We start from the raw sequence: 13,579 nt of genomic DNA, 5'->3' as shown, positions 1-13,579 counted from the left end.
TCCAAAGTAACTAGCCCCCAAAGAAACTCAAAGCTGATGACAGAGAGAGTCATCTTCAAGTAGGAAAACCCAGCCAGCCCCTGACACATTTCCAATTCAAATTGTCTCGCTGGTTTTTCAAACATTTTTAAGCTACATTACATTTAATGAGGGACATCTAAAAACTACATTTTCTGACATTAAAAGACAGAATTATACCAAATCGACTTAATATAAAATTATCTGATAAATTATGTTCACATCATCATAAGATAAAAGTCATCCCTCCCACTGGAATCTACTGGTCTCCAATTAGTATATGAATTTTAACCCCCTTTTCAAAAGTGTCTAATCAATTATTTACTAAAATGGCAGAAGCAGACCTTGATAAGACCATGAGTTGAACATATAAAGTGGAAGGACTGTAGATCTCTGTTTCTGTATGCATCTGTATGTAAGTGTGTGTGTATACAGAGTGGGAGTAGCATGGAGGGGGGATAGAGATCTCACCGAATCAACCCCGCAATCCAGCTAACGATGAAATTAAGCAGCATGGTTGACTTGAAATAGGTGGTCTCTCCCTGCCTGGCCTTTGGCTGCCATTAGCCAATCCAGAGACAAGTGCTCAGACAGGGCCCTCATCAAGAGCTCTCATCTGACGTATGTGTACTTAAAGATGCATTGAATGTGCGTTTGATGATCACTGAATTATTCATCTTGAATCTAGACACTGAAACACCATGGGCTAAACATACCAAAAAAGAACCACTGAAATTCAGCCACATATTACTAAAATTAGCATGGTCTAGTAGGAACATTTGCTGGCCGACAGATGAGACTCTTTGTAGTTAATGGCTGTCCTGAAGTACATCTTGCCAGGGACTTAAGACATCAATGGTATTCTAATGCCACTACTTAAATGGTACACTGCACAACTAAAGGTCCCTATTAGATAGACAGAATCACTGATGCTCTGCTCTAGACAAGACCACCAAAGATGGTTTCCATGTCAGTTTAATGTAAGGCAGCAAGAACTGTCAGTGTGAGGAAAACAAAGAAGCACTTGTAGCATTATAATGTAGTGCATTGCAACTGAAAGACCCATTTAACATGGGTGTTACAGTGAAAAGCTGCTCTCATATGAAAATTTAGTTTGGGAAAAAAGGTGCATGTTTATAATCTACTGTAATAAACAAGCACCATCAACACTGAAAACACCTGTGGTAACTATCTTCTGTTATATGTAAGTTTATTTAAAAAATGTATCATCATTAAAGTTTAAGTTTAAATCGACTGAGAACACTTTCATGACCCTGATAAGAATATGTATCTTGTTATTAGATACTGATTTTACAGCAACCTAAAGCTGACTTATGATGCCTGTCTATCAAATATTAAATCAAGAAAATTAACAAATTAAGTTTATATTGAATTACAAAGGTGCATACATTGATTTGACCCACAATGGATGTAGCAAATTATGGAATGATTAAAATGAGTAAGTTCAAACTAAACTTCATTTGGATAATCAAGGTAGCAAGCACATGTTCAGCTGCAGTCAAACAGCACCACAGAAAAAATGCTGCTGTCCTGTGTGTTTTGTGGTATCTATAGTCTAATAAAATCTCAAATGTAACACATCATCTGAACCCTACAGCTGTCTATATACCTGAACAGCAAGGTTATGTGCATATGCAAAGTGAGAACTGCTGGGCTCAGTTCACTCATGTTATTAGGCACCACCTGGTGGTGAGTATGCAAGGACACCCTCCCTCAATCACTGATTTGCAAAGTGAAGATGAAAGGTTCTCAAATCTTCACATAAGCACTTTCTGTATCTGCACATTTGTGTTTATCTTAACAAATACAAGATTGAGGAGGTGAGGGGGGTTGCTGTGTGAGGGGGGACATTTCCTGCACATCATTTACTATCCTTACTAAACATTCAAGTGTGGTTATTTAGGACATGTGTGGAGCGGATGATGAACTATCAAAACTAATCTATAAGTCTCAGCAAACTCCATGAAATATGCTTTTCAATTCCAACTGTGAACTTCTGGCCAGGAACCTAAAATATCATAATGATTAGTTGATACCTTTTGGGTAAAAGAAAAAGTGTACCTCACAGTGAGATCATCATGGTTGGCCAGTTAAAACATTTGAACAACTAAAATGCCTTAAAATCTTAACTAGGGATCTGAACAGCAGTCAGTATGGTAATTGAATGATCGTTTTTCTTTTTCTTTTAACCAAAATTGTCAAATATCTTGGACAGGACAGGTGGTTTTGAAGATGTTATTCTGATCTGTGGGAAATAATACAAAGGCTATTTCACCAAGCACTACCAAAGCAATTGATTATATTTGTTATCAATAACGTATATAATGCGTGTTTAAAGCCTTCTCAGACAGCAGATAACACTGAGCTGACAGTTTACTGAGGAGTACATTTAACTTATCTATTGTGTTGTCATACACAACAGTTACATGAAAGTTACAATGTTCAGTTTGCACCTATTTGAGACTCCTACTATCAAGGGGGGCGGGTTTAATAACAGAAACACCTCTTTATGATGCAGTAGCTACAGTAGCATACACTTGAATCAACATCTTACTTTCATACATACCTGGCATTGCATTAACTCGTCTGATAAACTCTGCACTTGCTCCTCCAAGAGAAGGACACGAGTGTGATCTTCGGAAGACATTTTAGGGCTGAAAAAGGAAGGGAAATGACAAATGATATCAGTATGATGTCTGATAATAGACGCCTAACACCTGTAGCTGTGGACAATAAGACCACACAAACGACACTTTATGAGCATGTAAGACCTGTCCGTGACTCTTGTACTTGTTGGATGGAAAACGGGACTTCATTTATTTGTTATGGGCAGCGGATTTGTGTATTTTAATCGACGTAAGCTACTGTACTGTGCATTAGCGAGACGACGCAAGTTAACTTACTGTAAGGAGCTTTAGTAAAAGTGAACACGGTTTCTCTCTTACCTGCTTTAGTAACTCGCTAACCAGGCAGCTATCGACACAGTAGTAGCAGCTTTCACGTTGACTTTAACAGTGACACAAGGCACTGCTACCCCGGAGCTAACTTTGCTAACGTTAGCCATTTAACAAACATTCATATTTCTTGGTTTCTCTGTCCGCTGTCAGTTGTTTTCAGCGTACCGGACAATATCACGACATGCTCCTACGACAGCATTATGAACCGTTTCGCCATAACAAACTGGGTAAAGCTTTACCTTCCCACAAAACCTAAAGAAACTCTTCCTGTGGCTGTGAGGCACAGCACCGTTGTCAATAACGACCAAGGAGCGTTCCTCCTTTCAAACGAGCCCGCTGCTTTCCGTTTCACGTCACTTTACGACAGTAGCCGGTCATTTACGGCATTAAGACCCGAAGCAGTAGTTGGTGGTTTTTGGGGTGGGTTTTGGGGATGATAAATGGTCCTTCTGGTTTGTTTTGAGTGGTATCAGAGAATTTCTAATATTGAGTCATAGACTGGCTCTGGTGGTATATACAGCTGAGTGCATTACAATAGGAATTTCTGTGAAACTTTTCTAGAGGGGCTGGATTTACTTGTTTACACTACACAAATCAGAACACATTCAATTGCACAGGGATGCCAAAAATATTTGCACTTTGTAGCTCTATATTTTAACTAGCCTAGCTATATACTTTTTTCTCTTTTGACATTTTTTTTAGGACAATTAACTTTTTTTTCCCACTATACAATTAGGAAACTGTAGTGTTATCTATACTGTGACATAACTCCATGATTAATTCATTTAGCTTGAACAAAGGCGACCTAATCAGTTAGAGTAGTAGGACTAATCGACTGAACCAGTGTACTGGTATGTATGTTTCAAAGAGAAATTGGTATTCTAAGTATTCATTGAATGTATTTAACAGGAACCACTGATTATTAATATAATCTGTGTGCATAAGCATCGCATGCTGTGATCAGATACTGCTCCAATGATTCATGTCCAAGATATCCATCCCTGCAATTTCAAAGGGGCCAGAAGATTGAACATAAATCCACGAAGCCGTACCCTGTGCCCATATTGGTTGGCATGAATTGCCCTGGTTGTGACTTCTTGAATTAGCTCATGTCTCCCATGGGCTCTCATCAGAAGCACATTTTAGCTGACTATAAGCTATGATCAAGATCAACCCTGAGCAACGACTTCCAAGTCCAGACCACCATGGGTCAAATTCATTGCCTCTAAATTATAAATAACTATATGAGAGAATCCCTAATCATCCAATGCTTTGGATGTGGATGAAGAGTTCATTTACTTTTTTACCCACCTCATCACTTTTGGTTTTGTTTATTTTGTACCACAGAGAGACCCCCGCTCTTCCTATGACTAACACAGTGTTTATTTTTTTATCTCTTATGTATGTGCAAGTTGCCACGCTAATGCCCCTTTCATATAGTAATCAGAATGAACTCGGTAGAGCTCAGACAGGAGTAATAAAGGGCACGTGAAGCCTGAAATCCACCTTATTTATGTTTTGGAGAATAGGCGTGGGTATGGGATCATAGCCTAAATAAATTGTTACATTAATTTGTATTATATTAATCTAGTGGCCAAATTTCCATCTCCAAAAATCACTTGAAGATTATGAATACAGATTTAAGTGCAAATCAAAAAGATAAAATGATTAATAGTGTGACTGGTTAATATTCTATTATCACATTTGAACACTGGGTTCACTATTTTTAAACTAATCTTATTACAACCACTGCAACTGTATCTCAAAAGGTAATAAGATATCAAATACATTTGATAATAACATTAATCATTTTATGAACTAGATTTAAGGTTTTTTGAGCTGCAAGTGTTGCAAGTGGTTGAAAACACAAATGCCGGAAGAAAGGGAGAGACTAATCTGTTACATAAGAAGACGAAGAAGGAGATTAAATCATAGGTGGAATAATAAAATGTCATGCTGTCAAAGAGACGATAATATTAATTGAAAATGACAGCATTTCAATGGCAAGAAGAAATGTTGTAAACTATTGTGATATCACACCGGCTCAAATCCCTGTTGCAGATGTATGATAGTCGTTTTTACTGCACAGAATGACGGTTCCCTGGTGTCTGCAAGCGTTGTTTTACAAGGCTATAAATCCCTGTTGTTATATCAAAGCTCAACAGCCACAAGGATGATGGTGAAGAGGAATGACACCGAGATATGATATCGATCCTTATATGGTAGTTTATGTTTAAAATGTTGTTTTTTATTTTAATAGATGCACTTTACACCATCCCCTTGTTTGTATGGCTATTTGCCTCATTTTATATGTTTGTAATGATCCGCTGTAAGGTCAAAGACATTATGCACAATAAATTTTGAATCTCGACCCCACAGTGGGAACTTTGAGGGTTGGATGCAAGCAAGAGGAAAATGAACAAAGACGCGTGTTTGACATCTGTTTCGCTGGTGAGACAAGACAACTCCATATTGTGTAGCTAATGTACTTAAGTGTCCAGCCAGATTTGGAGCACTGGGTGAGAGGAGAAAATGAAGAAATATGAGGACTGGCACTCCTTCTCCGTCAGACAAATGTTGGTTCATCTGCTCACTGTCTCTTTCTATCCCGCTCTCTCTCTCTCTCTGGCACGCACACACACACACACACACACACACACAAGGAGAAAAGATGCAATTGACTTAGCATGATTAGGCTGTTCCTTGACCCACGAACACTGCCTCTCATTAAGATCCTCATTTGCGGAACAATTTTAGAAGCAGTAGACTGGTACATAATGCACAACATCTGCCTGTCCCCTTCTTGTTCAGACACAGAAACTGACACATGGTATCTAAGAAAAAGCCTCCCTCTCTCTCTCTCTATCCCCCCCCCCCCCCTCTCTCTCTCTAGTCATGGGGGGAAAAGAGCATCATGCATCTGCAGCAGGGTTTGGAGTCTGGTCCCCTCAGGTGCACCTTTTTCTCAAGGCACTTATAGGCTACTGATTCAAAATATATTTGCTACAGGAGATATTGAAACTGATGATGAATGAGAAAACAGCTCACAGGTCAAAACATAGTCAATTGAAAGCCAAATGAAAACAGTTACTGGTAACTCAAAAGGATCATCTTCTAAGTATCCCTGCTTTCATCATCAAATGCATATAATTTGGTCCCAGGCACTTCCAGTTGCTTGCATGTCTGACGCCGGCATGTTCCACCATGTTGTGACAGTGTGCACTGCTGCTCTTTCCCATGTCTGACGTATCTCCCTGCTTTAAGTGTTTGTTGTCTGTGCCACTAATGACAGATTAATCCAGATCTAAGAGCATTTTAGGCACATAAAAGGCAAATGTCAAGCAAGCACTCTTTCATTTCACCAATGATTTGCTTCCTGCATTTACAGTAAAAAAAAACAAAAAAAACACCATTGCTCAGACTGCTGTCATTATTAGATTTTTCCTCTCTCATCAAAAAGCATTTATTGCATGTAGATTGCCATAACAGTGATGACTGCAGGTGTATGAAATTTAACACAAATAAAAAATGTACTTTTGGAGGATTGAAGCAAATAGATTTTGAACATGATCACACGTTATTTCTGAAAATTCACGAATGAGGACTGGATCTTTAATTCAACACTCAATCACTGGCTTGTCTCCTGGTAATCATGGGAATTGTGGTTTTGTGACTGAAAAGGGACTCATCTCGAAGGATTCATATTTATTCTCAGTTTAATTGGGATCCCTGAAATGCATATCTGTTAACATGAATCATGGCTCAAAGGATATTTTAATCTTTAGTCTCTATTATGATCTGTGGAGTGTTTAAACGGTCAAGTGATTAAATTCACTCCCCTGATAGAAACATGTTACTTTTCTTGACATAATGAATATCATTTATAACACTGGTTCACACACTGAACAGTGCAACAACTAAATGAAGCCTATTGTGTTGTGCTTCAGAGTTCACATGCCCTGCGAAACTAAGTGAATTAAGATGTCACTATAATTCTTGAGTGGATGTTAAGGGATATGACTGACTAAGATGTATGGCAGCAAATGCAAGTAATATAGCAGCAAACATAAACTGACTTGTGTGAAGCTGTCTTATGGGGGCGTCTCATCTCTAATTGCCTAACTGTTAAAATGCAGAGTGCCACCCCTTGAAACAAGACAGCTCTTGCATCGACAATCCCAATAAGCATGCTTGTCTCTCCCCTGTTCTGCCTCAGCTGAGTCACAGGGAAGTTCAAGTGACACAGAATTGTGATCATGCAAATGCACCTGCATGAAAAATTAAAGAACCAAATGACAAGGCCTGGTGTGCCGCTGCTGACAGAGGAAAGGAAAGAGGCACATCCCCGGGAAAAACATGACACTCCATTGAGAATTGTGAAAGCACAGTCTCCGCCTGCCGCCCCAGGTAAAGCGGGGATATTGTCTGCATTAATGTGGCCTAGCTTTGATGCTGAGGGAGGAAAGAACCTGAGAACTGCAGGAGATGACAATAGATACTAAAGCGTCACAAGTCCCCAGCTTTAAAGGAACATTGATTGTACAAATGCCAACTGGGATGTCAAACCTGCACAGTGTTTAGTAGAACATCACTCCCACTGCATGGAAATGAGACAGGCTCCAACATGTGAGAGCTACAGTAGGTCTTTGAACGCAGCCACTTTGTAATGTGGCTGATGGCTCTATTTGTTCAGTGTCTAAAATGTTTTCGTGTGGATAATAACAATCTGCTATCACGCCGGGTGCCTTTTGAAATTGAAACTGGCCATCGCAAAGCTTTGATATTGCTAGCTAAATTCACATTCAATCGCTGACATTTTAAGGCTTGTTTGTACACATTTCTATTCAAGCGATGCCCCGAGGAGGGATATTACATCTCTCAGCGGAGTCTGTGGGAGAATTATCAGCCACTCTTGACCTCAAGCATGAGCCATCCTCATGCTGGATCCTGTGAGTCCTTGGACTGCCTTACAAAACCCCAGGACAGAGAAACCATTGATTACCGCTTGTCTTCCCTTTCTCCAGCCTTTGAGACATACAATATCTGTGCACCTAAATCAGACAGTTCACCACAAACCTTACACCCTTTCTCTGCCATCATGTGCATTCCTGTATGCATGTGATGTCACTGACCTCCCATAAGCACCCCGCCCCTCCCAACATGCTGTGTGTGTGTGTGCGCACAAGCCCCCTTGTTCGTGTCCTAACCCCAGCCCCATTGAGACGCCATGGAACTCTGTTTGACTCCCATCTGATGACCTTCTGGTCCTATCCTCAGCAGACAGCGGCTCTCATAAAGAAAGAATTGATCCACACAAGACCCACCTCCGAGAGGCAGCAGCGTACACAAGTATGTGCATGAGTGTGTGTGTTTGTGTGTATCCATGGTGCCACGGCTCACCCAAATAGTGTGCCATCCCAACCCCGGGTAGCCCCCCCAGGATGTGTGTGTGGGAACAACCAGTCAGACTATTTCCCTTGGGCTCTTGCTAGAGAACTCGTCCTGTACTTGGTGAAAGGGTAAATTAAGGTGGTGGGGTTGTATTTAAGTTCATATTTCCCTTGAGTTTGAGAGAGGAGACCAAGGACATGGGACATTGATCGCCCTGAGTAAATGTTGTCCAGTTGGAAAAAAAAAAAAAACAGCTTTCAGATGAGAAAAGTATTTGACTTATTTCCAACACTTGTGCTTCCCTCTCCTCTTCGAGTTTGGAGAGATAATAGTCAGAAAATTACGCAGAAAACTTTCTGTGTCCTACAGTTTAACTTTAGCGTCACTCAATAAATTGTTTTCCTCTGTTTTTTTTTACCATCTCTGTGGCTTTTTCTGCTTTTCCATACTGAGGGTTGAACAATAAAAGGTGTTGTATGCGGAGCCCCCAGAGGCAAGTAGGTGATTTGAGGCCATAAAAATGAACTTGACATGACGGAAGCAAATTACTTATCTAGGAGAAAAGATTAAGTTAGCATAAGTGTGCAGTTTATCTGGCATCAGAAACTGGTAGCTACTGGTAGTGGTAGTAATAAAGAAACACCCTTGGAGCCATTAACTACCTCTTGATTGCTGAAGAGAACTTGCAGTATGAGCCAGGCCTTTGAAAAGTCTTCTGGGTCCTTGGGAATGGTCCAAATGACCTTTCTGGACCTTTCTATGCTTCGGTAGTGACTGGAACTTAATGAACAGGAGCACCTCGGTGGATTTGATGGATCCACGAGTGCAGTGCAGCAGCTGATGGCCATCCCAGGAGGTAGAACACTTCAGCAGCAGGTTCAATAGCTCATTATCAGTGGTCCCGCTGGGTAATTAGTGAACAGTGGGATCCCGTCACAGGGACAAATAAACACATACTCCTTTTCCCCTATCAAGCTGCCATTAGGCTACTGGTTTCGTGTACAGCAGACAACGTATGACTGTGTCTATTCAAAAGCTCGGCTGCTGCAATGCTGGCTTATCTGATACCACATTCTTTGGGGCTAATACCAATATTAACACACATTACAAATATAATAAATACAATACACAAACATTTTCATGTGACTAAAATATGTGGCTTTTTAGAGATGAAAAAAATACTATGATGATAGTAGCCTACAGCTTCAATCCTTAATCAAGATGTGTTTAGCCGCGTTGGAGCTGTTGTAGAGCTGTTGTATGATGTTCTGAGTATTTAGTGGATAACAAGCTATTTTCTATGCTTTAACTCCATTGACATACACAATGATATTGATATAATAAGCTAATATTGGGTGATTATTGGTCTGGCTGTTTTTATCAGTCTGGAGTGAAATGCTTCATTTCGTTCAGAGGTGATATAATATATTTTAAAGGACATTTATAAACATGTGCCATGGCCTACTTTGTCATGATAGTGCCACAGTCCATATTCGCATCTTTCATTTTTGTCTATCTTTGTCTAATGTTACAGTAAAGGGTCAACTAGGTCAATGCAGGCATATTAGTGAGGTTACCAAATACGCCAGCAAAACCTTGCAGAATTTCTGTTACTACAAATTTTGTTTTTCAAAATATATTCTGAGGGAAACTTAAACTGACTTGAATCTATGATATCAGAGATCCAGGTGTGCGTTCTGAGTCCTGGGTGTGGTAAACAGGGTTGGGTAATAAAATGGTTGGTTAATAATAAAAGACATGTGTCATTCTTCAACTTGGAGTTGAATCACGTCCGGGATCTTTCCCTTACCTTAAGGAATTACCTGAAATGCTGTGAGTGCCTTAACACAATCATACATTAGTTGATATGAAGATGCTGTTTTAAATAATTCTGATATTAACATTTGCAGCAGATTAAAATGTTTCCTCATATTGCTTTGACACATTTACTGTAAAATGATGCAGATTAGAATAAATGATCTTTTCTATCCAGTAAAACACATACAGCCCAGTAACTGAACTTTGATGTGTCAGAACATTAACATTAACATTTCAAAGTTAACTTTGTTGCTTTAGTAACAATAAGCTTAAGGAGTGATTGACCCTGCTCATGCCATGCAGCCCACCCATCAACACAGAAGCACAACTGTTTCACTGATTATGAACTCAAAGGATAACCGGAAGCTAAAAATACAGCATGGCTCTCCACACACCCACAATCATAACTTATACCATCACACATCTCGTGTTTGTCATAACATAGATTTTTCATCTGATAGTTTGGCAACATGCTAAGAGCAAAGAAAAAAAGGTCATGTTTTGCTTTGATGTGCAGCTCATGTCATATTATTCATCCAGAGGTCCACTGGTGTCGATCAACACTGCTGAATAGAAAACACTTCCTGAGACAAATTACTGTAAAGCAGCATCAAAGCATTTGAAGTAGGAACAAAATAGATTCAAACATTGTTATTTCCTACACAATCCTTTAAAGGCTTTTTGTTTTGTTGCTCACATAAGTATGTAATATCTCATTTAATTAGCAATCTAAGCCCTCTGACAAACAGGCATATGGTCCTCGCTCTCCCACGGCCTTGGCCAAGGAATGAATATGCATATCCTGGGACCTCAGTAGCTTGTTACCCTGGAATGAATTCTACACAAGCCTAATCCCTGATCTATTATTTACCCCTTGACCAAACATGCAAGTGGGGCTTCCAGACGCTTGACTTGATAGAAATGACTGCCCTGGGACTCGGCTGCCTCTCTCACCCCAGTGGAGGAGCCAGGCTGAGGCAGGCAGTCACTCTGAGGAGCGCTGCATGTCTCTCTTTTTGCTCCACTCTATCCTCAAACACACACACACACACACACACACACACACACATACACACGCACATACACATACACAGTCAGCCAAACACACACACATCATACCCACACACCCCTCACTCCTTCAACTCTTCACTCTTGAGATGTCTCAGTCAAATGTTCAGCAAATCCTCATAAAAACAAGTGCACAATGAAAGTTTAATGAGCGCGCCCACTTCTTCTGAGGGATCTAAGGGACACAACTTAGGAAATCAGTGTCACATCCCTGCAGTACACAGAGAAACCATAAACTTATTTTCAAGTGCCCAACACACGTGCGTGCCTGTGCATGTGGGTATTGGTGTGTGTGTGTGCGCGTGCCTGCAGTGCGTGTAATATGCCAGCGAGAGCAGAGTAGCCTAAGTGAAAAAAGTGAAAGTTTGCTCAGTGTAAAAATGAACTGCTGCTTGTGTGTGTGTGTGTGTATGTGTGTGTGTCACGAAAAAGTTCAAACAGCCTTCAAAGATGAAGAAATTCAAAATAAACATCTGTCACTGTTTTGTATCATTTATTGACCGTTTCATCAGTTTTCTCACAGTTTAAAATACACTTTATTTTGACTAGAATAATATATCTGAGAAAGGGGGAAAAACCATACAGAGGCAAATTATCACATCATCGCTGCTGCTTTTCAGGACTTTCCACGAGCTGAAAGGCGCGACTCTTTGCCATTTCTTATCTCGGGGCTAAGGCTTTTTGGCACAATTCTGTCGCGCGCAGTCGTGACTCCTCACCCTGACACAGCGATCGAAAAAATCAGCTCATCGGGCACAGAAAGTCTTTTTGGACCCACAATCGCTCGTGTTACAGTCAACATACGGCGTGTAAAACACTGGTTTGATTCACCCCAGCAGCAGCAGCAGAACACAGCAACCACCTTCTCTCCAGCCCCGGACCGTCCGCAGCTTTCCTCGGCGCACTGCGCTGACTCTGCAGAAGGAAATCATCGGAGGAGTGTAGTAGGAAGGCGTTTTTTGTGTGTGCTTTTTTCCCCCCTCAAGGTAGGACAAGCAGTTACAACACAGCGTCTGGCTGTCAGCGATCCCAGCTGTCTCCTTTTGGCTTCAGTTTACGGTTTGGGAAAAGAAGAAGAGGGGACAGAAAGAGAGTCGTGGTCGTGCGTTCCCACTCCGTGAGACCGACGCGTTTCCAAACGCCTTGACGCGCGTGTTTTCTCTGTGAAGCGGCCGGGACACATCGATTTTTTTCTTTTTAATATAGTAGCCGCCGTTTTCCCACGCTACACCTTAAAAAACTATCATAAACGGCGATGATAAGTTCGTGAAAAGAAGACCAACGGTGAATCACATCAGACAGCGGACAGCATTGAAGAGGAGAAAGTTCCCCACTTGAGGGCGAAATCAGACTTTTCTGAGGACGCCAACTTTGAGAAGTGCCAGGAGCCCCGGGGTCTGTGAGATACAACATGCAGCAATGGTAAATATGAATTTTCTACTCAAGTTTCTCAGCTGAAAAACACCACGAGAATTAATTGTTTTCCTCATCTTCTTCCTCTTTTTTTTTTTTTTTTTTTTTACAACTTCTGTGCTGGTCTGTGTCATCTGAACTCATCAGAGCGGGCAAAAAAAGTTAACCAAGTCTGTATGAGCAGTTTCTTTCACTAAAGTTCATTCCCCTAGTTGTTTTTCATTCAATGACTCATCCAGTGGTCATGATTATATGCCTGCATTTAAAAGAAAAATAATTCCCTCTGCCTGTTTTGACTTTTCCTTCACTTTATCTTCCATCTTTATCTTACAAAACCACCACTGATCACTGTATCTGTGTTGCTGCCCTTTAGAAATGAAACCAAGAATCTGTGACATTAACAAGTAAGTTACCCAAACAGGCCTTGATTTCACCTGGTTTCTCAGTTTGAAACTGTTTATCAATTCTCTGCTCCCCCATGGTGGAGTCACAAAGTTTTACCTGAGCTCCCAGACACAAATCGTCAACTCCAGACACAGTGTGAAGACTGTGTAAATTGTTTTGTTTGATTATTGACATGACATTTATGTCTGAAGTCACCTCATACTACCTGTAGAGTTGGGCTGACAAGTTCACAAACTCATACAAACTCAAGCTGCTAGAATGCAGAGTATTTGAGTTCAGTATCTACAGACAATAAAAACTTGTGAATGGTGGCTATAAAAATGTATAAAGTGTGTTTACGGAGAAGAAATGTGAGCAGACCTCATTTAATAGACAGAAGCAACATTTGAAAAGTAGTTTTTCAGGCTCAAAATCCCTGCGCTGAAAAATCCTGCTTCACCTTTCTGCAGAATTCCCTCTTGTGTTGCGTGCTATTTTTTCCTGCAATC

At 40.5% G+C, this 13,579-nt stretch overlaps 2 protein-coding genes across 4 annotated transcripts in view; one reads left to right on the top strand and one right to left on the bottom strand.

Annotated features, from left to right (window-relative positions):
* Positions 1–3,346, bottom strand: part of cntln (centlein, centrosomal protein) — a 79,504-nt gene extending 76,158 nt beyond the window's left edge. The window contains exons 1-2 of the mRNA XM_085780961.1: positions 2,985–3,346; positions 2,606–2,693 (exon numbers count right to left, since the gene is read on the bottom strand). Of these exons, the coding sequence (XP_085637087.1) occupies positions 2,606–2,686 (81 nt within the window). The 5' untranslated portion in view covers positions 2,687–2,693; positions 2,985–3,346. The remainder of the gene's footprint in view (positions 1–2,605; positions 2,694–2,984) is intronic.
* Positions 3,347–11,884: 8,538 nt separating this feature from the next.
* bnc2 (basonuclin zinc finger protein 2) overlaps positions 11,885–13,579 on the top strand; it is a 160,815-nt gene continuing 159,120 nt past the window's right edge. For 2 of the 3 annotated variants that reach the window (XM_085780829.1, XM_085780874.1), the window contains exon 1: positions 11,885–12,695. In XM_085780829.1, the coding sequence (XP_085636955.1) occupies positions 12,693–12,695 (3 nt within the window). In that variant the 5' untranslated portion in view covers positions 11,885–12,692. The remainder of the gene's footprint in view (positions 12,696–13,579) is intronic. The other variant, XM_085780847.1, reaches the window with a different exon arrangement.

The sequence above is a fragment of the Trachurus japonicus genome, chromosome 1, assembly GCF_045865225.1.
Source record: "Trachurus japonicus isolate A0001 chromosome 1, Traja_1.0".
NCBI classification, from domain to species: domain Eukaryota; kingdom Metazoa; phylum Chordata; class Actinopteri; order Carangiformes; family Carangidae; genus Trachurus; species Trachurus japonicus.
Note: the sequence above shows the minus strand (reverse complement) of the source record. Positions and strands in the feature narration are given on the sequence as shown.